The 25,516-nt window shown below is 40.1% G+C and overlaps 1 protein-coding gene across 16 annotated transcripts in view; it reads right to left on the reverse strand.

The window, feature by feature from the left end:
• TRIO (trio Rho guanine nucleotide exchange factor) overlaps window positions 1-25,516 on the reverse strand; it is a 466,181-nt gene that overhangs the window by 16,648 nt on the left and 424,017 nt on the right. For 9 of the 16 annotated variants that reach the window (XR_003095137.1, XR_003095138.1, XM_025209612.1 and 6 more), the window contains 14 exons: window positions 25,076-25,368; window positions 21,821-21,991; window positions 18,240-18,335; window positions 15,016-15,164; window positions 13,962-14,028; window positions 12,033-12,136; window positions 11,320-11,389; window positions 9,058-9,147; window positions 7,550-7,642; window positions 6,827-6,877; window positions 6,538-6,615; window positions 5,815-6,006; window positions 4,583-4,760; window positions 2,050-2,852 (listed from right to left, as the gene is read on the reverse strand). Coding sequence is in view for 12 of the 16 variants with exons in the window: in XM_025209612.1 (XP_025065397.1) it covers window positions 2,050-2,852; window positions 4,583-4,760; window positions 5,815-6,006; window positions 6,538-6,615; window positions 6,827-6,877; window positions 7,550-7,642; window positions 9,058-9,147; window positions 11,320-11,389; window positions 12,033-12,136; window positions 13,962-14,028; window positions 15,016-15,164; window positions 18,240-18,335; window positions 21,821-21,991; window positions 25,076-25,368 (2,435 nt within the window). In the remaining 4 variants the exon portion in view is untranslated. The other 7 variants (XM_025209619.1, XM_025209616.1, XR_003095139.1 and 4 more) reach the window with 7 other exon arrangements.

Below are 25,516 nucleotides of genomic sequence, written 5' to 3' on the forward strand. Positions count from 1 at the left end.
TTGAATATATTTTTCTTACAACAGGAAGATAATCTCCTCTTGAGAGAAAATAGTCACTCTTGTACAGTAACTAGTCTTCTGTTGTATATTTTGCTAGATAATGCTGCCCCCAAATATGGGATTATAGAAAAGGAAGTCAATATAAAAGTTTAACTAAAAATGGATTCCTTGTACTCAAGAATCCACTTAACTGGAGTCGCCTTCTGCTGTTTTTAAAAAGATGTTGCTCATATCATTCATAAATTCCAGAGTAAAGAGATTCATTAAAGGAATTTTCCAGATTTGTGCCTCCTTTTGTTAGTTATGAAATACACCCATATGCATGTGTATGCTTGCTCTTATGCACATGGTTTAACTGTACCTGCGTGTGCAGATGTGTACACACACACACACACACAAATCAAATTTAAGTAGACTTAAAACTTCAGAATTTATTTCTTCCAACTACTTGGTTGCACAATGAAGTCCAAGTTTTAACTGGCATCACTATCTTTATAAAAAATGTAAAAGATGTTAAGCACAAGAATATGACCCACCTCTATGATCAAGCTGAGAGAGAAGATTAATTGGGAGGAAGAAGGCTTATAATTTGGGTACTGTCAGCTATAGTGGGAAGATAGCAGAAATGATGGCATCTTTTTAAAGTTTGCAACAAAGTTATTCCATTAAAAAATAAAGGAATTTTAATTAACTTATCTGACTTGACAGAAGCCACCCCCCCACCACTGAAGTCCATATAAAAGTACCATTATGTTATCTATATTTATAACCTATTCATTATTTGCAAAGATATCCATTTACCCTGGATACCATATTAACATAACATTCCACTGAAGAAAAGAATGCAAGATAAAACAAGAGAAAATTAAAATTTGACAGGAGACCAAAACCAAGGGGGCAGAAAAAAAAGTACATGCAAAGCACATTTTTTTTTTCTCTTCTGAGGCTATTACAAGGATAAGAAAAAACTAAAGAGAGAGCTCTATGTTATTCTAACCAGAAGAGCATGCGTTAACAGAAGTATTGCAGGTTAGGTGATCTGCCATTGTGTAGGAGTTGCAAGGTACTAAAAAACAAAACACTCAGTGAGAAAAAACCCAAGCACTAGTAAAAGGCTCTGTGACATGCCTATCACACTCATAGACAGTGGCATTTCTTTTCTGTGCCCTGAACTTGCTCATGCCTGTGACTGCTGTGTCTCATTTCCTGTTCAGCGATCAATACAGATGTGGATTCTTTTAACCCTGCTCCCCCCCTCATTCCTCCAGCAAAAAAGTGCTGACTTGGATGCTGAATCTCCAGATGCCCTAACACAGTTCCTTTTACATGGAGGGGAGGGGGCAGAAGAGTGGAATCAATATCTCCACAGACTACTGTTTTGGGGGTGATAGCCACAGCTTTAATTTGTGTTGATTTTTGTTTGGAGTTGGTAGCTTCATAGTTGGTAGCTTCCAGATATTGAATTTAAAAGAGGATGAGTCAAAAAGATGTCACAAGTCAATTAAGGATGAAAGGAGAGAAAAAAATCAAGCAGCACAGGAGTGCAAAGTGGATGTCTCACTGAAGTTAAAACTATTAGGAAAAAAGGTGTGGCTGGATGCGTGTGGAGGAAAAACCCCAAGACAAGCTGCCAACTCAAATGTTTAGAAATGCTGCCAGTGGTGCATGAACAGACTCCGTGGCTGCCATATTCAGTATGTTAATGATCTGCCTTCAGATTAGAAAGACAAAACAAACAAACAAACGAGGAAAGCAAGTTAGTAGTAATCAGCCTAGTGATTTATGTTTTCAGCAGACGTGGAATTTTCAACTACTGTTAGAAATTTGGTGTCTGTATGCATGTCACAGGGTCTATGTTTTATGTATACACACCCAGACAGAACGTGCCTTCTAATTGCTTATGTACAAGGATATTGGAACAGTTGATTATCTCAGAGCAGTGCAGCACTGGAGAGCCAGAAGTTAGTACGGAGAGTGATGGTAACGCACAGAAGGGGAGCATGGGAAGGTTTTAGAAGAGTTCGCAGGACAGAAGTGCTCCGCTCTTACCCCATTACTTTGGGTGGAGTGAATTGACTGCTCGCTGGTCGAGGAGCATGTACTCATGCGGTCTGTGTCCTTGCTGTGTGAAGAGTGGTGGTGGACCGGCCGCTGGAGGGAGTCACTGTCCCCAGGGAAAGTGAAGGAGCCAGGGCGGCTGGCAGGGGAAGCTGGGATGGAGCTCCAAAAGGAGCCCTTCTGCAGGGGGCTGCTGGGTGGAAAAGTTTCCTTGCCAAAAGGAGAAGGAAAAGTCGTTGAAAGAGGAGAATTCAGTGGTGAGATGGCTCCTGGCCTTGACTTCCCAAGTGTTAGGGATCCTATGCTGCTCCTTGAGCGATTGTCCTCCATGCTCCCACGCAATTCTTTCTGGGCTCCATCAGCTGAGCCAGAAACACTTCCAGCTGTCTTCCTGGAACTCTCAATAACCTTCATCTTGGGAATCTGCTCAGTTTCTCTCCGAGGACCATCCAGCTCTGTACTGAGAGGATGCCTGTCTACCTGGCTGAGGCCAGTCTCTAAGGAGGTGCTGTGGAGTGGCAAGGAGGGATTGGGAATGGACATACCTGACATCTTGTCTGCCTCTGCTTGGGCTGAAGCTGCAGAGGAGACCAGGACTGGGGAATGGTGTCTGACAGGCTGGGGGATCCGGGATGGCCTGCTACGGCTGGAACTGGTAATTCCGCTACAGCTGCTGGGACCACTGCTGTTGCTGCTACTACTTCCACCACCGCAGCCACCACCAGCACCGCTGCCACTGCTGCCACCGCCACCACTACTGTGATTCCTCTGATACTCAATGGGTGATGTCAAGGCTGCAGTTAAAACCAAGAAGACAGACAAAGGCAAGTGAAGATGGATGCATTCAATGGCAAAGCTGAGAGTTTATCAAGAAGGTAACATTCCTTTTCACACCATTTCTCCTGAAGTAACTGCAACGTGCTTTACAGACATTAATACTGTATGACACCTATATGAAGGAAGGCCGACCATGTTACATGCCCATTACCAAGGATATGTCATTTCCCCTCTGGTTATAGGGTGCAGTCAATGGCCAACTTGGAAATACCAGTACAGCTGCTTCCTAGTACTGTGCTCCAGCCATTAGAACCCATTTCCAACCAACAGTGGTTTGTTTTCTTTTTGGTAAAAAAAACTATTTAATGTTAAAAAAATCCTGCACACAGTGGGAGGAATTCAAAATCAGGAACAGGGTGCAAATCAGTGAACAGATCAGATCTATGGCAAGTTCTAGTATTTCCTGATGTGCTCCCCTTGATAGTAAACATTATTGTATGAAAACATATAATAAAAACAAAGATTTAATTCACCTGACATAAGTTACCTTTGGGTATTCAACCTTTACTTAGGTTTTCCCCATGCAAGACTTAATTGGTTTAAGATGGATACTCTATTGCCCTACAACAGAGGAAAGCAGCAACCCAATTATTTCTAGAAGTGCACTGATACATAGGTCTGATATTGGATTGGCACTGATATAAAGAGAATGGACTATATTGGAAACTGGCCTGATATAGCCCATAATTTGTCCAATAAATGGCCCGTGCAAGCGTGCAGCCGCAGCGCAGCATGTAGGCAGCGAGGAGTGCAGCTCAACAGCTTGGAGAGCTGTGTGTAGCTGGTAAGTTGTTGTGGTGGGAGGGAAGGGGGGAGATCAATGCCCCCTGCAGTAAGAGAGGAAGTGGGGATGGGGCAGGTGCTACCCAGCTGGGGCAGAGCGTGGGATGAAACCATGGCTCCTCTGGGGGGCAAGGGGAGGGGGGTGACTTGGGCTGCTGTGTAAAAACTGGGAGGGCATGGGGGGAGGAGGGGAGGGTGTGCTCCCTGGCTCTGCACAGGGCTGGGCAGGGCAGGTTGTAGCTGTGGGCTGGGGCCAGGGCTGTGCCAGGCTCTTCCTGCTGGGGGAGCCAGGCTGGGGCTGCACTTGGGAGTCCCCCCATGCCTCCCTCCCAGTGCTGCCACGGCCCAACATCCCCCCCACCAGGAAGAGCCTGGAGCAGCCCCAGCTCACAGCTGCAGCCTGCCCTGTCCCATCCCATGCAGATCTGGGGGCACATGCCCCCCCATGCCCTCCCACGGGCAGTAATGGGAGCTGCCTCTCACCTCCCCGCAGATGAACCGCAGCTCTGTCCCGCGCCCCACCCTGATCTAGTTGGGAGCGACTACCCCAGCCCCATTTCATTCCCTCACCACGGGGGGTGTTGATCTGTTCCCCCCCACTTCCACTTCCCTCCCCTTTCACCACAACAGACTTACCAGCTGGACGCAGCTGTATTGGAAATTGGATCAGTATTGGCCAATATGCCTTCTTAAAATTCAGTTATTGGTATCAGCCCCGAAAATCTCTACCTGTGCACCCCTAATTATTTCTATAAAGCAATTATGGTGCATTATGTTTTTTTTTTAATTTAAAGATTCTTCTGGAATAATCTATACATTACATCAAATGAAATACATAAGAGCAAGTAGTTGGGGTTACCTAATAAATGTTTTGTGGCAGGAAGAGAAATGTAAAAGGATTTACCATTTAAAAAATTGCGCTGGTTTTCCAGAATTTGGTTAATTTCATGGATCCATAATTGGCGGACTCCTGGACTAGCAGAATGCAAAACAAACGTCTCTGTGACATCACCTGTTCTTGACGTTAGTGCAAATTTACATGGATCATTGTCCACATTTTCCTCCAGGGAAAGGCAATTCACCTTAAATGAAAGAGAATTTACTGCATCTATTGAATTAGAAGAAGCTTCCACCAAGAAGCCCCAACCAGTAGCTCTAAAACACTCAGGTCTTTACCATATTAAATTACCATCATCTTAATATTATTCAAAGATGTTTGTTAAAAAGTATTAAAATCCTAAAGATTAAGAATGAATGCGCATCTTTTGGTACTTAAGATCTCACTTAGTCACTAACAGCATCTTATTCTATAGCATCCTCTTTCAGACGCTACAACTAAGAGCTACTGGCTGTTGCACTTCAATTAAACTGACCTATGCTGGTCAGCATAGTTAAAAGATGCCTTTTATTTGAATATTAAATCAATTTCATACTTCAATCTTTAGTCTACATGGAAAGACTTCTACTATATTGCCAAACAAATGGAAGATGGATTGTGGCATACAGATTTGGCTTGAACCACTTGCAGTACAATTTACCCTATTACTTAGAAGTCCCCGTCAGATTTCTTCCGGGCACCAAACAAGACTCTTGGACCTATACCTCACACTACTGTCTCAGGGAAAGCTTGGCATGCTAAGTTACTGTGTGAGCGATTAGTTTGTGGAAGTGATGTGATGTGACGTAACCTGAAGTGAGGTTTTCAGTGCTGTTGATAGTCATTAAAATTTGATTTCAGCTGAGTTTTGCTGAAATTGTCGTCTTGGGAAATAGGAGTTACTGCCTTCAAGTTTAAGATTTACACATGCTAGGCTAAGTGCCGTGTACTGCTATTATCTGTGATGAGATATGGGTATGATGTTGAGTTGAGAGGTAGGCCCCTTGGTGGATGGCAAGTCTAAGTTACTGAGTACAAAAATGAAGAGGTATTTTAGGTGGAAGACATCAGATTCTTGACATAAAGACTCTTTTGTTGTCAAAGCTCAGCAGAGAACTGTTTGGAAGGGGTATCAGCACACAGCTGAAGATCTTCTATTCTTTTAAGGTTTATTGCTAAAGACATGGAATGTCATCACCAGAAAAGGGTTACCTTGGTCCCCACTGAACAACCCTACAAAGCTCACACACAACAGTTACCTTGATACTATTTTTAAACAAGAATCCCGGCATGGAGAAACCTTTCTTTTTATCTAGTGGCTCACTAAATATGACAATCTGCTCAAACAGGAAGACACGTCTTTCTTTGCAGCGTGGCAGAAGTCCTGTGTCTTGGTCTGTGACCAAGAAAGTGTCTTGCAGCAGGAGCTTACCCTGGGCTACAATTTTACCCTAAAAACAGAAGCAACAAATTCAATTAGTTCATTAATTAATTTTTTTCTAACTAGATTTACTGAGGAAAGGAAAAATAAAGCTCATTGCAAAGATTTTTTTCTTTTTCTTTAAAAGAGTTCAGAATAGTTTAAAATTTATTGACAGACCAATTACTGGTATATCAGATGCATGTAATCAAAACACTTGCAACTCACTGGTACAAAATTAGCCTAAACTTATGCAAAAAAGTCAGTCAAAATGATGATGAAATAAATGAAACATCCCCCATTGATCTGTTTTAGCTGTCCATATCGCACCTGAAAAAAAATCAAATCAGTGAGAAACAAGTATATCAAGTTTCCTAAAAGGCAGGTGGCAACTAGTTGCCTTGCTTTTGAGAAGGACTGAGATTAAAGTTTTTTTCACTCAAATGGGAATGGAAAAGTGGTAGAGCAAAAAGAAGCTGTCCCCTCACCCCTGCACAAACTGCTTTGGGCAGCATATGATTATCAGACATATGTCATGGTTAAAAACCAAGAAACAACTTACATCAAATCCTTGCAGGCGACCAACGTTCATCATGTCATTGCATCGTTTTGGTACTATGCACATGACCTCTACAGCTCTCTGTTAGAGGAAAGGAGAGATTTAAAAAAAATTAAGCTTTCCAGTGGAGGAATCTGTGTCAGAATATGGGATTCACAATGTAGTTAGCATGTTTAAAAGGCAAGAGCAAAAAAGGAAGAACAGTAACTCTGTGCAAACAAGCTTCAGCTGAAGTAGTGAGTAGTACACACTAATTAGTACTCAAGGTAATAGAAGAAAAATGCCCAAATACCTCTAGTTCTGTCGTATCAAGATTTGCTTTTTTAGAGTATTTGAGGAAGTCCTGTAAGGGAAAAGATTAAATTAGCTTGAGTCCATACTACTGATGAACAGAGAGAACCCTGAACATGATTGAACAGGATCTCATTTGTATGAAAAAAAATATAATCAAGGAAATTATTTTAAGAAAAATCATGAAAAAAATTGATTCCCCTTTATGACATAACTAAGATATTCTCAGTGCCAGTTTTATGCCTTCAGGTGATTCAAGAACATTTTGTCATTAATCAGGCTCCTTGCTAGAAGGGTCACAGTTAACTTTTGTCAAGCAACCAAGGGTGCTAAAATAATAAAATTACACACTTGTGTCAGAGGAACCATGAAATTCAGTATATTTAAACCATTTCCTACACATAAGATCGTATTTCGCTCTGGGTTACACCCTTGCAAACGATCAGTATCTCTGCCCCAGCGACTTCAGTTAAATTGTGCTTATACTGGCTTAAATCCAGATTGGTATTTGCTTCAGGATGTTTGCTATGATTCAAAGATGTAAACACTAGTTAGAAAAGTAGCCATATTACAGTATTTAAAATATTGGTTTATAGCCAAGAGAAACCCATACAACATTTACATTTTGTGTTATTAAAAAAACAAACAAAAAGCCAGTCACCACAAGGCTAATAAGATTTTCTTAGGGCTGGTTACCCTGAAAATATAATAAAAATCACTTTACCTTTAGTAACAGCTGGTATTTCATAATTCTCTGTACTGGCTTTATTAGCAAGTCTGTGAGCTGAAGTCGGTGGCCCAGGCGCTGCTTTAAGTCCTAAGGAGAAAAACTGAAGAACTTCAGCTTTCAAGTCTTCTTGATTCATTTGGAAATAAATACAGCAGTGTGTATTACTGTTGACAGTCGAGAAGAAACAAGGGCTGACTAATCTTCAGTTAAACAAGGAATTGTCCAGCTCTACACTCCCTGCTCTTCACTTCCTTATGGTTCTTTCTTCACTTCATTGTCCAGGCATTCCAAATTCTGTCTTTCCAAACCTTTACCAGTAACCGTTGACTTGATCTTTTATATTTTTCAGGTTTGCAGGGTCCACTACATGAGCATGATGGCAATGCTATGGGAGGGCAAGGGCTGCTGGCAGGGCAGACCCATGCTTTTTTAAATCAACAAGGGCAGGAGAGAAGAATCATGTGACTTAGCAGGGAGGGCCACAAAAGGAAAAGAAGGGAATGGAGTTTCAAAATGGATCTAAGATCTGTGATGTGCTGTGCAGTTGCTTCACTTGCTATTTCAACCAAGTGGTTGGAAGAGCAGCCCTCAAACTGACCAGTGATCTTTAATCAGCTGCTCCCTGGCTGGGTTAGAATTTTACTCTCTCAAGAGCCCTATCTCCCATCCACAGAGTCCACGCAACCCCTACTTTACTGAAGGTGGAGCAAGAGGTTATTTTGTTTTTTATTTTTAAATAAAATATGTAAGAATGATTTTTGTGACTTTGTCTGAGTGAGTACAGAATTGGTGTCTCATGCAGGCTTTATGCCTAAATAAGGAACACATAAAAGATTAACTTTATAATTCAAAGTATTTACTTCAGTGTATTTAAATGGCTGTCAACTTTTCTGCCTCATTTAAATCTGCTTGAGCTGTTTTGCAGAGCTGGCTGAAGTTCTGAACATAAACTACTGGGAGGATAACTTTATGTGACAAAAACTTGGCTTTAAGTTTTGACTTAACCTTTATGTTATGTCTATAGCATCTAAGTTTCTGAGGATCCTCAAGTCCTGCAGAGCAAAACCAAATTTCTGTATCTGCATTCATATTATAGTTTAGTAGTCTCCAACCTGCATCAATTCACCAGTGAAAAATATCAAGCAAGTCACAGGCTGCAAGCTCTCCCTGTCATCCTCAGTTTTAACTTTTTGGAGACTCAGAGTGGCTCAGAGGCACTCCATGAGCCACGTTCTGCCTATGAGGGCACCTGAGGCTGTCCTGAAGGGCTGAGGACCAACACTGTAGCCCATCTCTTGCTCTGCATTACTATTTATTACAGAACAGAAGTGCTCTTGACAACTTAAATCCATGCTTCAAAAACTCACTGCTGCAGGCTGTCTATAAATCTCTCAGAAAGAACAAACATGGATTAATGCCATCTACCTTTGTTATAGTGTTTAGGAACTGCATTCAAACTCTTTCCTGAAAAATTACACTCACTTACCCACTCAGGGACTTACCTCAAAAAATGTATCAATGTATTCTGAAACAATGTGCTCGGACCTTGGTTTGTTTTGGCAGTAAACTATGTACATGTGCAACCTTCTTTCCTACAAAAAACCCCCCCCATGAACAAAGACACAATAATATATAACAGTCAGAAATAAGTGATACACAGAACAGAAGTACAATAAAAAAGCAATAAAACATTGAAATAGATCCTTGCTTTATGAAAAGGGACACAGTCTTACTGAATCAAGAACAAAGAAGCAACTATACTTCAAATCCAGCACAAGAAATTGGACAGAAGAGACACAAGGAGGAAACTAAATAGACAAGTCTACAAAGAATTTCGAGGACCTGTATAATAGGAGTTAAAAATATATATATAAACTAGGTACCCAGAGATGGGTATAATTTGAAGGAAATATAGATGTGAAAACATGATAAATATTTAATGTTGATATGTTGTGCTAATTTTTATGGAATAAAATGAGCCAAAGGTGAAAAGCCCATACTGTGTTCCCATGTCCCTGCAACATAAAAAATGTAAACATGTTTTTGAGTACAAAGAACACAGCAAGTTTAGTTCTGCAGGAAAAATCACCAGTAAACCATTTTTAAACACCACAGAAGCAAGCACCAGAATAGCTAAAACACTTGAAATCTAAAGAATTAAGAAAAGTTCTTTAAAATGACCATTAGCGATCCTTCCAGCTGTATAGTCTAAGTTGCCCATTTAATATCTCAGACAACTTGGATACAAAGAGTTTTGTATCTAGCACAAGAGTTGTGTGTAACATGACACTGGGACACAAACAAGACCATGGGAACAACACAAATAATACTGGGCTTGAACAATATTTTGAAATCACAAGTTGTTGTTTTCTTTAAAACAAAATTAGCATGAAGCATTACTTCTCTTAGTTACCATTAATGGGTTATGAATATTACAATATCTAAATGCATACAGTTATTTCCTTTTTACAAAAAAAGAAGTCAGAGGGGAAAAACAAATGCATGATGAGCAGTTTCACTACCAAAGGAAATCTCTTAGATGCTTCATTGCTTTTGATTTCAAATTAGACTGAATACAAAACCAGAAAACACTGCAGGAATGATTTTGCATTGACATTAGGGAGAGAGCTAAGCTCCCCTCTACATGATATCTGTATTAGACAATTAGCTGGTTAACTGCACAATTAATTTAGACCAGTTACACGTGCAAATAAACAATCATGGTTTAAAAAGCTCCAACCAGGTATAAAGTTAGAGCTGGAAAATGTGTAATCATTTTTATAACTATGTAATCCAGCTCTAATTTGCATGTGTAGCCTATGCCCCTGTGCCTTGGAGCTGTTAGCTGTGTGGGAGCACCATGCACTGCCACAGCTGGGAATCCTGCAGCTAACAGGACTCCCAGCCATGGCACTGTCCCATAGGCTGCTGCAACTAGGAGTCTCCTCAGCCAATTGGAGCTCTCAGTTGTGGGAAAGGTTATGCTCCCAGTTATTCACCCACAACTAGGAACCACATCACCTGACAAGGCTTTCAGCCCTGGGGACACCCTATGCAGTCTCCCTGCCATGGGGACCCTTAGGGCGTTCCTTTGGCTGGAAACCCAGATCGGGCTCCCGCTGCGCTGGGAATAAGGTGTGGTTGGATCTGATGACACTGTCAGGGGGGGGCACATGCACCCCCGTGCACCCCCTACCAGTCGCCTGTGCCTCCTGCCATGCACATGTGGCATAGTAGGAGGTGCAATTCTGCTTCTGATTCCTGCTCTAGAAAATTTTATTTTACTGATTTCTTATATAGTATAAGAAAACAGAGTATGGAGGAAAAGACAAACAAGTGCTTGTGGACTCTTACAAAAGATGTGATGCCTTGAGCAAGATTAAGAGCACAGAGCAGGGCATGTTGCGAGAACCAATGAGAGAAGGCAGGAAAAAGAAGACTTTAGAAACTGAGGTGGAGGATATCAGATTTCAAGGTGACCCAGGCAACAATGGGAAGATAACAAAAACAGACCTGGAAGGGATAGGTGAAGATGTGACAAGTTGGAAGGAGACTGCATATGATAAAAGGAGATAGAAGGATGTGGCTGAGGTAGCTGTAAGGCCCTCAAGGTTGAGAGACCAGAGAGACCAAGAGACCTGAGAAGACCATCCTTACACATGTTGCTCCACAAAAGGATCCTTGATATATTAAAAAAATAAATAAAGTTTGTAGCATTTCCAGGTGATATAAACGTTCTTGCCCAAGATCTTAGTGCTACTTACATGCTTAACAAACAGGGATCCCAGTTTTTCTGGATCTTCAAGGCACTTCTCCAATTCTCCTAAAAAGAAGCTAAGATAAACAGAAAAAAGACATTTTATACCATATTTTATGGTATTGTCAACCCACCGCCCAACATTTTTGGCCTTGAATACTTTGCATCTGCTTTAACCTGCTGTGATCTTGAGTAGTCTGTATCTTATCTGCAACATACGCCTATATAAAGAATGTACTAAACTACTTCAAACACATTCATTTTAAATATAGCTCTTCAGCAGTGGAATCTTTTTGTTGAACTTGATTGAAATTTCCCTTTTGGTTACTCCAAATCCCTTGTGTGCTCTTTTAACCTTACTAGACACTGAAATTAAAGAATAAAATCTTTTGAGCAAGCACATCTCTTTAATACAGAGCTCTTGTATCATCTAAACACCAGGGAAGGCCTGCACATATTCATGCATAAGCTACAGATCATAAATCAAGTATGTGATATATTTTTCCAGCCTCTATACAAATGCCTGTAGGAAGAGTCCTACTAAAAATAAAATTTCAAATTATAAACTAGGATAACTGCTCTTTGTTGCTTTTAGTACTTATTCATGTGACTTTAAATTAAAAGCTATTTAATTTGGTTCCTTAGTTGGTAATGCTTAGAATTCATAAATTATTTTCAGCAAGTACTGCATATAACTCTTAAGTTTAAAAACATACATACTCTCTGTGCCAGTCATAAATCTGGTGAATGTTGCCAAATACAATTTTGTCTTTCCCCTTCATATCATCAGGAACACCATCTTCCTTCATAAGTGCCATGTAACCCTGCAACCATCCAGAAGAATTCACTGTGAAAAATCCTGACTTAAGAGATGTTTCATGAGGTGGTGTTTTTAAAGAGCATAAGAAACTGTCCACTGCATTCTGAAATTTAAGTCACTAAACCAGTAATATTTACAAATACAAGAGACAATTAAATCACTAATACAAATGAATTTAACTAACAATAGGAGTTTTGTTTGAATTAAAACTTTAATTTTTCAGCTACTTAATTTATGGCATGGTATTTAAAGCTTGGTTCAATGCATCTTTGTGATGATAAAAATCAGAGTGGCTGGTTTTACATTTCCTAGTACTCAAATGCAGTGCAATCAGAAATGTTCATATTTGGCCTGCTAAGCCTTCAAGTTTACAGAAAAAATATTATGATCTAAATGTACATCATAAGATCCTTAGAAAAGTATTTATAAAAAATAAAATTCTCTCTCAGAGATACCTAACCCCATAATTCTGTAAAAATGCTAGAAAAGTATGACTTTTCTCACTATTCATCACCATAATTGTTTACAAGCACTTTGTACAGGAGAAATGAAAATAATAGAAAAATAAGTGGTTATCTAGATAGCCAACAGTTCAAATTTCTTCACAAGTTATTTTACAACAAGTGCTGGAAATCCAAAGTAAAAAGAGAAAAACCTAGAACCACAATGGCCAAACCGAAGCCCCTCCCACTTCTCTTGGCCCTGCTGGCTCAGGCACTGGGCTCCCCAAGGGAAAAAGCTGGAGCAGCTCAATGCTCGCTCAGCACCCCACCCCACCCCACCCCACCCCACCAGTTGCTCAGTACCCCCACCCTGCTTTCTCACCAGGTTGCTCAGCAGCAGCCCCACCCCCCTTTCCGCTCTTGAACTTCAGTGGAGGACCAGATGTGGCTCCCAGGGTAAGTAACTCTGGCCACCCCGACCCAGAATGTAAAAACATTATTTCCCTATACCATTTCTCATTTAAGAATAAAATAAAAGCAAATTTTGACAACTAAAGGGGAAAAACTAGTATTAAAAATATAGCACACGTTACTTTCTATATAGGGTGCACACAGGGTAATATTTAGATCTCACAAGTAAATTAATTTGCAAGCCTTTGTGTAACTATTTGCTTAGTGTATCTGAGGCCTGCAGTGTCTGATATTTATTCAGCATAATGGGATGGGCTGATGCCTCATCTAAGAAATGACCTTTGATCTACCTGTTAATCAACTCTTCTAAGAAAACATCTAGATTTAGCAAGAAAAGATAGCTTTCTAAAACATACTCAAGCTAAGTAACTCTTCCGAATGGTAGCACAGGTAAGGTACCTATTTACTTTGAAATGGGCTAAGTTAATGGAATCTGGAGCCTTGATACAGGCATTTTGTTTGCAATACTAGTGACACCTACAGGCTTTTCCAGCTTTTCATGAAAGCAGATTAATGCTTTGAGATGTCCAGCACTTAAGCAGATTTGAATTTCCTTAGTGAAGGCAGCATACAAAAATGCAGGAAGAGATGGATCTTCCTCAAAGTGGCTTACAATTAAAGGGATGATGCCATGAATGCAAGCATATCCACACGGCTGCTCACCTGAACTGTCCCACTGAGGTCATGTGAAAGACGCTACTCATGTGCTATCCATTGCAAAGGGCAATGAAAAAGAGACTCTAAAAAATGGAAAAGGATTTGATACATTTTTCTAGTCTATTTTTAAAAAGTTGCAGAAAAATCCATCCATGCAGCAGACTTCAGAAGTCTATAGTTTTCTCTTCAATTCTGTCTTTATACACCTGAATTGTGGGATTTTTTTTAAAGCCACTTTAGAAGACTGAACAGACATACCTCAACTACACAGCCCAGATCTCGTACATAATCTCGTTCTGTTTCCACTAATTCCTGTAAGACATAGCTATAAAACAGAAGAAAAAAGTGAATGCATGTTCAAGGAGGCAGACTCATTAAAAATTAAAGATTCTTAAAAGGATTCCCAGGTAGATGATACTTTACAAGTTTGTGGTTATGTACAACCAGGCTTTAAATACATGTCGTGTTGGACTTGGGCCTGACTGTCCTGGGGTTTGACCAGGATCAATACAAGAATGGCTCAGTCATTACATACATTGCATTTCTAAGCTGCATTGCTACCTCTGCACCAATAGATGGCCAGTGAGAGCACACAACCTGGCCAGCTTGTCCTGGTGACCTGCAATAATTTAAGATACATACAGCTGTGTCCCAGGGAAAAAAAACATAAGCTCTGTTCATCCTCCATATTGCAGATGAAGTTTAAGTGGGAGCTTGGAAGCTTCACTGCCTTTGGTTTTTGAGCGTTCTTATTTCTGTTTAATAAACGATAGCTGCAATAGTCAGATGCTCTGTTTGAGTCATAATAATTAAATCACGGTTTAAACATTCTAATTTGTGACTCTCTGAAAACAAACCATAATATTAATTAATAAAACAAACTGAATAATTTTCATGGAACACAAGATTAGTCTTCAAAACTAGGAATATTTCTGTATCTCTTCTACTACCGTCTGAGTTTACCATACAGAAGAAAAGCATCCTGGAAAAAATAATGTGCTTTCTGAGAAACATTTTAAAAAAATCCATAAAACCCAGAATCCTTCTCTACAAGGCCTGAGGCTGATATGTTTTCAACAGGACTTTTCACTGGAGTTATGACTGGATCTGTTATGCATAGGAAGGTTCTTTGAGCAACAGCTGAGACAAACTGAAACAAACATCTGATCTCGAAAGTGCAAAAAGACAATGGAAAATTGGAACTATTTCTGCTTTTGGTTCAACACAGAACACTTTCAAATGGTGCAGGGGCTCCAGAAATACTACCTTATTAACAGCAGATGGGAAAAATATATTTATTAGCCAATCTTACTGTCGCCGTTTTAAAGAACTGGATTTCCTTTCTTCCATCTCATCTATAGGTGATGAGGAGGAGAGGAGGGAGTTATCTGATGGGTTAAATGATGGACTGCTGCTGTCACCTTGGTCTACCAACAAGGAACTTGGACGATCCTCCAGTGCCTAAGGATGCATTCATAAAAGGTTAGCAAATGTTGCAATTTGATCTTTAATTTATAACATATGGCTTTAAATACAGTTCTCTACAGAAAATGCACATTAACAGCAAATAACGTGGAAATTCTACCCAAACCTTTTTGTTTAAGTTACCTCGGGCAATCAAGAAGACGACAACCATTTAAGGGATGCCATTAACAAATTAACATTTATTATACTGTTAGCACAATTGTTGCTTTTTCTAAATCCTTTTAAACACAAAATGAAACATAGTAACTGTTGCCAAACACTGACATTGTTAATGGAGACCACTAGAAGAAAATTAGGGCAATTAAAATCCCTTGTATTACACATAAATATTAAGAAGGGGACTTTTAAAAATACTTTTCTTCTTTAAGAAATTAAGAAATACAATTTTCCTTCTAGTTTGTTTTTTTTTTATGCTCAAGAAGCTCTTCTGAGCAGGAGCTGCATTTTAATTCATATTTTTACAGCTTCAAGCACAGTGCATTTGAATGCAGGTTATAGCCTCAAAACCAGGGCAATAATACATTCTTAACAGACCATCCAACTGGGGAGTCTGGTAACTTAAAAAGGGATGGATTTATGAAATCAGAGATAAGAGCAGGTAAACCAAACAAAGGGATTTTAGTCATATATTCTTGAAATGGTTTTTGACTGCTTTTGCCAATGACTGTATCTTGGAGAGGAGATCAGTTAAAGACTAAACAAATGCCTTTCACTTCAACTTAGAGAGAAGGTAACAATTCTGTGGCCCCCCAAAAAACAGCACCTAATATATATTTTAGGAAAAAAGGTATCTTCTTCCAAACATCAACCTCCTTGGCTTTCACTTTATTTAACCAAAGGGCTACATTAGCCTCAAGTCCAATTGCAAAATAAATTGCATTTATAGATACCTTTCCCACCTCCCCCTAGACATGCATTAAATTCAATAACTGTCCCTGGTAGCTCTCAAAATTAATTTTCAAAACTGGAGGCAAAACTTATCTGTTGAATATGGGTGCAGCAACATTGCCTCTAGAAGCCAAGGGAGCAACACAGCTTACCTAGGAGGCTAACTGAATCACAAGTGCTAGCATTTTCATTTTGGATAGGGACAGAAGTTAAACATAAACCGGCTTAAGTCATCAGAAACCGGTTTAAACCTGTAACAGAACAGAAGCTCAGTGCACGTAAACCAGTTTCAAAATGGCTGAAACTGGTTTGAGATAAACCTGGTTAAACCAAGCAAGGGGATGCAACTCATCCTGCTGGTATGTTAAATCTAGGAACTGGAGCCCCCACTTTTTTGTGGGGAGGGAGGGAAAGAAATGGGGGATAGGGTAGATGATAGGGGAGAAGGCAGATCTGGGAGATAGCATGCAGAGAAAAATTGTGAAAGGCTTTTATTTGGTTAGTTCAACTGTAATCCATTATGGTCAGACCTGGTTGTAATTATCCATCATCATTTCCCAAATATGACAAGATACAGCTGGGCTACACCCTTCTGAATCAGATGTACCACTGAAGCCTTCAAACAATAAATAAAAACTGAACAAGGATTTGACCTCCTGGAGAGAGTGCCCAAAAACAAGCTGATACTTATTGACTAATGATATGAAATGAGGACATCACCGCTTGAGATTATATGAAGCAATTGCTAAAAAGAGTCAGTGGTATTGGGCTGCATCAGGGAAAAATTATGAATCGCTGCCAGTTTTATTTTACTAAAGCCTGCCATGGGTTTTTAGGTGGTTACATTTTGAAAACTGTTTGCTCCTCTTTCCTGTGTAATTAAGTAAAAAGTGAACCCAAACAATAGTATGAAAAAATCTAGAGAGGCTAATAGAAGAAGTTACTACATAGAAAGATACAGGACTGTTCTGAGCTAGGGCAAAATGTATAAAGGAAATATGTTCTTGTTTTCTGAAGCTAGTTCAAAAGAATAAAGAAAAAGGAGCAAAGGGTTGGAAAAAGCACATGCGAACCCTAAAAATCGGATGCAATAAAAGCAGCCTACTGTAAACCAAGCCCTACATAGTTAATCCTGACAAATGAGTGAGCTGTTACTAAATCCTAAAGATAATCTCCAACTAGAAGCCAAGGGTGGGGGTGGGGCTGTACCCAAATTTAGGTATTTTAGTTATTGGACAGGGGTGAGGGAGGGGGCCCTCCCAAGTATCTCAGCATCTAACCCCCTTGTGAGTGCTTATCTGCATCTTTATGTACTTGCATTCAAAAAAGAACAAAAAATCAGGCCCTAAATTCTCCTTTTGGAAGCACTTTACCCAGGTAAACAAGCCAGTGCAAAAACAATGCCAAGAGAGCACTAATCTTTTTAAAAAAGGGAAGGATTCTCTCTCCCTTGGCACAATGTCTACAAAGCATTACCAGCTGACAACAGCTTGACAGCCAGTGGGTAGGGACTTCTGCTTGGGTTATTTGCTTCCTTTATGGTTAACTCTGTGCAACTTACACCAGTTATACTTTGACAAAACTTTATAAAAGGTTCTGGGTACACGGAGTGTAATGCAATTCCAGAGCATATTGCTCTGATCTTAAACTTATCCTATACTAACAAATCATCTCTCTCTACGTGTATATATGGCTTCCCACAGGTCTGGTGGTGGGGGAGCAGTGGCAGCATTAATGGCTACTCCTTTGCCAAATTTCTGGACCTGTAGGGAGGCCCTGTGGGATGGATAATGTGGCTTTGCATGCTGGCTTGTGTGGTGCATGGTAGGATTGGGATGGTATGTGGCCACATCAGAGCATGATGTTGGGCCACCAAACAGGATGGCACCTGTGGACCAATCCTAGGCAGGATCCAGTCCAGAAACATACCACATTCCATTCATTTGGCCTGTGGGGCCCCAAGGTTGAGCACCACTACTATATACATCATTTGCACAAAATTGCACACATGCCACTTGTCATATATGAAGCTATGAGACTACTTTTTGAAACATGTTCTAACTATTCTAGCTCATGGATAATGTGTCAGAGTTTTCATTGAGCAGTGCTTCAGGGCACCATGGCTTAGCTTCTGTTTTATGCTCATCTGCTACTCAGTCTCACCATTTTACTTTTGACGAGTTCCTCAATTGCGCTGACTAGTTCTGCAGCACTTGGTGTCTCAGAGCTGGTGGGCCGTACCAACAATCGAGAAGATGTCTACGCCACGCCACAAAAAAGAAAAAAAGAAAAAAAAAAAAAAAAAAAAAAAGGACAGCCCCACAGTTAGTTCGTAATGTTTGAATTTCAAGAATCTTTTTCAAACATTTCTTAGATAAAGCTACCCAGGCAAAACTTTTCCTTGATTTAATTTGAAAACTCCCTTCTCTCTAGTAAAAGGCTACAATTTGAAATTTTAAAATAATCCTTGATAGGAATGAATAATGAAAGCTGCCCATGCTTCTTTTAAATCAATTTAGTACCCCAAGATGCAACTTCCTAGTTCCTCACAGCAGATTACAGATCTAGGAGATATTCTTAGGAGCTCCTTTAACATCTGCAAGGACAGCAATGCAAACTACAGCGACTAACCAGCTCTATAACTAATGGATACATTTTTTCCAATTCTGAAATATGTGAAAGAACTGCAATAATAATTCCAATACATATATTGTAAAATAAGACAGAGACCTCCTTGGAGAAAAAGGGAAGGGAGAGGAGGAATTCAAGAATATTTACATTTCTAAAAAGAGCTGGAGAAGAGTACTCAAATTGGAAGGGGGAAATCAAGCTCACCATTCTTTGTGCCATCCATTTTTCCCAATGGTATGTGAAGAGTATAGAAGATCTCTGGCCTCACAAGCTACAAGATGCCAGTTTATAGCTACAACTGAGGGTAAAAGGCATTCACAGCAAAGGAGTCTGGGAAAGGGCCATTCTATTAAGCTTCAGTAATTAGCAAACCCACTGCTGGTTTGCATATTACATGTATCATTAAATAACTGGAAGATGAATAGGGATATAATATGAACCTTACTTCATATTAAGGACTAAACAGATGCACATCATGCAAACAGACTCAGTAATTCTGCAAATGGTCCAAACACAGCTGACAAAGAAATGACATTTACAGTGATATCCAAAATAGAAATCGGGTTGCATAAGCTATCCCATAATGTAATAAAGACAATATACAGATCTGGGTTTTGGGGTTTTTTGCCTTATCAAGATAGGAATGTGGGGTAGGGTGAGCAGGGAAATGTATGTGAAACTTTAAATGGACAGGTAGGGAAACTGAGCCAAAGCAGAGACAGAACACAAGTCAACATAATGCTGCAGTCAAAGTTTACAAAAAGAAAAAAAAAGAAAAGAGAAAACAAAAACCAAACAATTAGTTTCACAATCATAACAACTGTCTTGAAACATCAATACTGTTTAGCCAAAAAAAATGCAAAAAAACCTCATAAGCTTCTATTATACGAAGATCAATGACACGTACGAACAGAAGAATACATATTGTGCAGACGAGAGCTAATGAAGAATATGATTCTGTTATTTAGTGATATTAGACAAGTCAATATGGCCAGTATCTGGCGCTTACATATACACCTCAAATGAAGCAAGCCCAGAGTTAACGGGTCTGTGGCAGATGTTGTCAAAAATTACTATCCCAATTCCCTAAAATAACTGAACAGTTTTACAAAACACGCTCAACCATAGGTTTATGGTCCAAAACCAAGAGCTATGAATGTGGATCAGGTCCAATTTTGAATGACCACTGTAGGGTTTGGATTCAGGTTCTGATTAAGGCCCATCTCTTCAGAACAAATAGAAGCATACTGGAGTCTAGTTCTAAAATTAGTTGCCAAAATAATATGTTTGTCCAGAATAAAAGCTAGTATTTTCATATTTTGGCTATCCGAATGCTATATGAAAGTAGTTCAAATTAAAACTGAAATAAACCTTGGCAGTCAAGTCTACACTTGAGTGGAAGCAACTTTAGGTTCCAACATTGTTTATGAACAATAGGTATCCAATCAAGGACTATCTTCAGGTTTAAAGCCACTTGAAGTATACCATTCAACATGGTACTAGAGATCCAATATTACACTAAAAAGGCTGCTCTGAATGGATGCCATGTTGCAACAGTAGAGGGTGTGCTAGAGTCACATCTAGAAAATACAATGCACACTATGGATTCAATATAAAGGCAGTATAACGTTATTACCAAAGTTTTGATATTAGCTTTAGTATTATCCCTTGGCACAACTACACTTGTAGTGTAAGTTAAATCTATATAATAAAGACAATAATCTGGGACAGTTTTAAAGTTATTTATATTACACTGGTGAAGGAACCAATTTTGAAACACTGTTCTCATCAACACTATTGTTACCTCAGTATATGCAGGATTAAACAATCATCTTCTACCTACTGGGAAGAAGAACCCCAAAAGACTACATAAGATCAGAAGAAAATAAATCTTTAATTGGATTTCTGCAGTTTTCCTGTGTGTTTATTCATTAATATCAGTATTCCAATAGTTTCTAGTTCAGAAAACATACAGGAAACTAATGTATGCAGAATATGGAAGAAGTCACTGCAGTTCAGGAAATGATTGTTTAGAGATGACTGAGATCCTTAGGAGAAAACGCCATGAGTGCAGGAGAGAGAGGAAAAAAACCTGCCAAAAACATGTTTCACTCAAAGCTGTAAGTAACTGCCAAAATAATTCACTCACAATGAGCTCATACTATAGGTTTCAACACTGGTATGTTTTAAGCAGCACAGTGGGGATGCAATGATATTAGAAGGAAGGTCTGTGCTGTGAAAATCAACGTTTCAATTTTCAAATAATTTTTTTCAGGCTTTTTTAACTATCCCATAAATCCTGACCCAGGTTGAAAATTGAAATAAATGGCTTCGATCTATGCATGAGGAGGACTTTTTTTTTTTTTTTTAACAACTGTGTTACAAGACAATAAGATTCATTTGCTGAATTTACACATCTACTGGAAAATGACCAAGTTTGCATTTTCAGATTCATTCTTTTACTCTCAATCTAAAAGGATGGCTACTGCTGCTTCTTCCTTTTAAGTACACTGAGTATTTCTGGGATGCAAATAACTATTGTGGAGTCATAGTAGAGGGAAATTCATTACAGACACTCGGAAAACTATGGTATCTCTTAACAAATAAGCTCTTGTACCTTTATTCCTAATTTCAGTCGACCTGTGTATATGAAAGAAGATACACAAAACATTTCAGAGGTAAGGCTAAAAAAAAAAGATTTGTTTGCTGAATAATATACAGGGTAAAAGGGTTTCATTTAAAAAAATCAATGACTCCCAATCTTAACTTTTCCCTGCTTACAAAAAATGAAGACACTAGAAAGGGTGCATATATTAGGCTTGTGTTTATATGTTCATAGGCACACAAAACAGATGCCCATCCCTGCATTCAGTGTAAGATCCTTCTGAGCTTGCCTATAAAATACTTCTGCTTTGTACTCAACTGTACAATTGCATACGATCTACATGTTTTCTCTGTAGCCAAACCCAAGATGCCCCAAAATGACACAACGAGGCTTTAAACATTTCAAGATGACACACATTTAATGCAGTAGTGCTCATTCTTAGATAAGAAAGAGTTCTCTTTGATTAAACTCTCTCTGCTTATCAATTTTTTCCATGCTTTCCTTTTACCTTGTCATCCTGGGAATCTGGCTGGAGTAGACTGTGTTGCTGAATTGCCATTGGTGGAGGGAGTGGTACAGCATCTGCTCCTTCTTCACCTTCCTCCTCGCCACAGCTCTGCATGCCAGAGGAGGAGGATTTGGAGAGTGTGCCACTGCTTAGCCCCTCATTTCGACCTCTCTGCAAATATCAAGACATTCAAACTCCTTTACCTCCTTCAAAGGACCACAAAGTAGATCAAGTCCGACAACTCAATGTTCATAACCCTCTTGACAAGTCTAGAAATAGCTGAAAATATCTCTTCAAAAGAAAACGACTGGCTGCCAGAAATCTAATCCCTTCAAAAGCACGCAATTTGCGATAGCTAGATAGGTATGGCAGCCAGAAAACATACAACTCCCACAACATTCTCCCAGGCAATCTAAAGATATATGGGCTGGATGAATGGACTGGAAGGTGGATAGAAAACTGGCTGCATCAGGCTCAAAGAGTAGTAATTAATGGCTTGGTGTCTAGTTGGCAGCCAGTATGAAGTGGAGTGCCCCAGGGGTCACTCCTGGGGCCAGTTTTGTTCAGTGTCTTCATCAACGACCTGGAAGATGGCATAGAGTGCATCCTCAGCAAGTTTGCAGATGTCACCAAGTTGGGGGAAGTAGTGTATATGCTGGAGGATAGGGCTAGGATTCAGAGTGATATGGACAGATTGGAGGACTGAGCCAAAAGGAACCTCATGAGGTTCAACCAGGACAAGTGCAAAGTCCTGCACTTAGGACGGAACGATCCCATGCACCGCTACAGGCTAGGCGCTGACTGGCTGGGCAGCATCTCTGCAGAGAAAGACCTGGGGGTGACAGTGGACAATAAGCTGAAAATGAGCCAGCAATGTGCCCTTGTTGCCAAGCAGGCTAATGGCATACTGGGCTGCATGGGCAACTGGTGCCACCTTAGTCGGGGGGGGACACATGCCCCCCCAGCAACCAGTCAGCGATGGGGGGCGGGGGGGGTGGGGGGGGGGGGGGGGGGGGAATCCCCCATGGCTGACCGCACCAACTCCCCGGCTGGACACCTCCATCTGTGCCCCCCGCCCGTCGCCTGACGGGGCTCATCAGCACATGCACCCCCTATGCATCGCCACTGCTGGGCTGCATTGGTAGGTGTGTTGCCAGTAGGTCAAAGGAAGTGATTATTCCACCCTATATTCAACACTGGTGAGGCCACATCCGGAGCACTGTGTTCAGTTTTGGGGCCCCCACTACAGGAAGTACGTGGACAAATTAGTGATAGTCCAGCGGAGGGCAACCAAAATGGTGAGGGTGCTGGGGGACATGACTTACGAGGAAATACTGAGGGAACTGACCTTATTTAGTCTAGAGAAGAGGAGACTAAGGGGATTTAATAGCAGCCTTCAACTACCTGAAGGGGGGTTTGAAAGAGGATGGAGCTAAACTGTTTCCAATGGAGGCAGATGACAGAACAAGGAGCAACAATTTCAAGCTGAAGGAAGGGAAGTTTAGGTTAGATATTGGGAAGAATTGTCTCACTAGGAGGGTAGTAAAACACTGGAACAGGTTATCCAGAGAGGTGGTGGTGGAAGCTCCATCCTAGGAGGTTTTCAAAACCCGGCTAGACAAATCCTTAGCTGGGATGATCTAGTTGGGGACGGTCCTTCTTTGAGCAGGTGGTTGGACTAGATGACCTCCTGAGGTCCCTTCCAACCCTAACTTTCTATGATTCTAACTCAGAAGAGCTTGAGATATTTTACCAGAGAACATGCTGGAAAACCAGAGAGTTTGGAGCTAGGTTCCATCCATGTACTATCTGTAAAATGGGTTTAACATTTACCTAAATCAGATTTGGAAAGATGAGATATCTAAGTTAGAGGTCTTCAAACTAAGCAGTACTGTCTGAGTGCAAAACCATATTACACCCTGAGAGATTCTGACACTTTTCTATATTCATTGTTGCTTTTAAAAAGAGTAGAAATAGAGAGACTTAAGAAAAAACCTAGAGGTAGATCAGTTATCTTAAAAACAAAACTAAATTCTCTTTGGAGTAAGTGGCATGATTTGTACCAACTCTTGTCTACCTCAAAGTTGTGACCTTAGGGCTATTCCCCATATACAGTAATGAAATAACATGACCAGTCAAACTGCCAATACTATTTCACAATCTAGGAAAAAGTTATATTTTTACATCCAGGCATTTGAGGAGAGCACCAAATTATTCCCAAACTTGCTATTCCCAAACTTGCAGTCCTCACACCCTTATGGTGCTAAACCCTGAGTCCATTCCTTGCCAGTTGCTATTGTATCCCCTAACTGACACATTGAATCTAATAAAATATGCCAGATATTTAAGTTTATATTAGATACTAATTGATCTTCTATATAATTAATCTGAGAATGTTGGTAGGTGACCTGGCCACAAGATTACCTGTAATCTGAGTAATAAGATTCTTTAGATAATATAACCAATATTTAGATTTAAAGGAAGTAAAAGGTGAAAAAATACAGCATAAACCTGACTGTCTCCTTGAATACATTAGGATGGCACTAACTTCAACTTGGGCTATGTACAAAACTGAAATTTGGTCCAAATGGTATCAAAATGGATCCAAGGCCTATTTATATATGAGAGTTATGAACATGGGGAAAAAATTCAGTAGAAAGACTTCTCCACTCCCTTTGCTTTACTTCTCCTGAATGCTTATGTAGGTATTATTTAACAGATGCTAACCACCCTTCAATTAGAGAAAGTGAACCATTTCCCAGGACAATCCAGCAGAATACAGCAAACAGTATGAAATTCTTGCATTTTAGCAATATCTGGCCTCAAAGGAGTTAAAAACAAACAAGCCAACACATGCCCTATGTCTCCTTCGTTCTTTTGGAATGGAAAGGAGGAAAAAGAATCATGCAATTTTTCTCGTTATCAGAACATTAGTCCTCCATAGTGTGAGAAAGGGGAGTTCTGCTATGGAATATGAAGCCAAGAGATTTTCCTTCCCTCTCTTTTCTTTTTTTAAATTAGACTGCTTTCATCACTCAGTCCTACTATTAACTCAAGGGATCTGTGAAACTGAAGGCCGTGCTAAACTTGAGACAGGTGAGTTTTAGGAGATGCCATTTTTACTTTGCTTACAGAAAACAAAATGGCAAAAGAAAATCTATCGCCAGGCTACAGTACCACCTAGCATACCAAAACTGAGAATCCAAGTCATGTCCAACAGGCATAGGCCACAAAAGGTTTGCCCCAAACACTCACCTCTTCAGTAGTTTCATCCTGGGGTGTAGCAGCACTGTCATCAGAGTCTTTCTGAGAGCCAGCATCAGCACTTTTGCGCACCTCTCTACTCTTCTTATGCTTGTGTGCCAATTTTTTAACGTGCCCATCTGCCTTTCCACTGCTAAGGCGCCTCACAGGACTGGTAAGCCATTTCCTTAGGGTGTTGCCAGGACGTTTGGGACCTGGTGAACTCTGTGCACCAATCATATGGGGCTGTAACGATGTTACTGAGGCAGGAGGACTGGCATCGTTACTGGAGACCGAGAGAGAGTCTGAGAATAGAAAATGAAAAATATTTTAAAAGCTGAAATATTAATGACTGAGCAATTTAAAAGCAAGAAAAATGTTCAGTATTTTATAAAGCTGTATTCAGAATTGACTCGAGAGGAAACAGCACCCAAATCTGTTCATATCTGCATG

The sequence above is a fragment of the Alligator sinensis genome, unplaced genomic scaffold, assembly GCF_000455745.1.
Source record: "Alligator sinensis unplaced genomic scaffold, ASM45574v1 scaffold420_1, whole genome shotgun sequence".
Classification (NCBI taxonomy): Eukaryota; Metazoa; Chordata; order Crocodylia; family Alligatoridae; genus Alligator; species Alligator sinensis.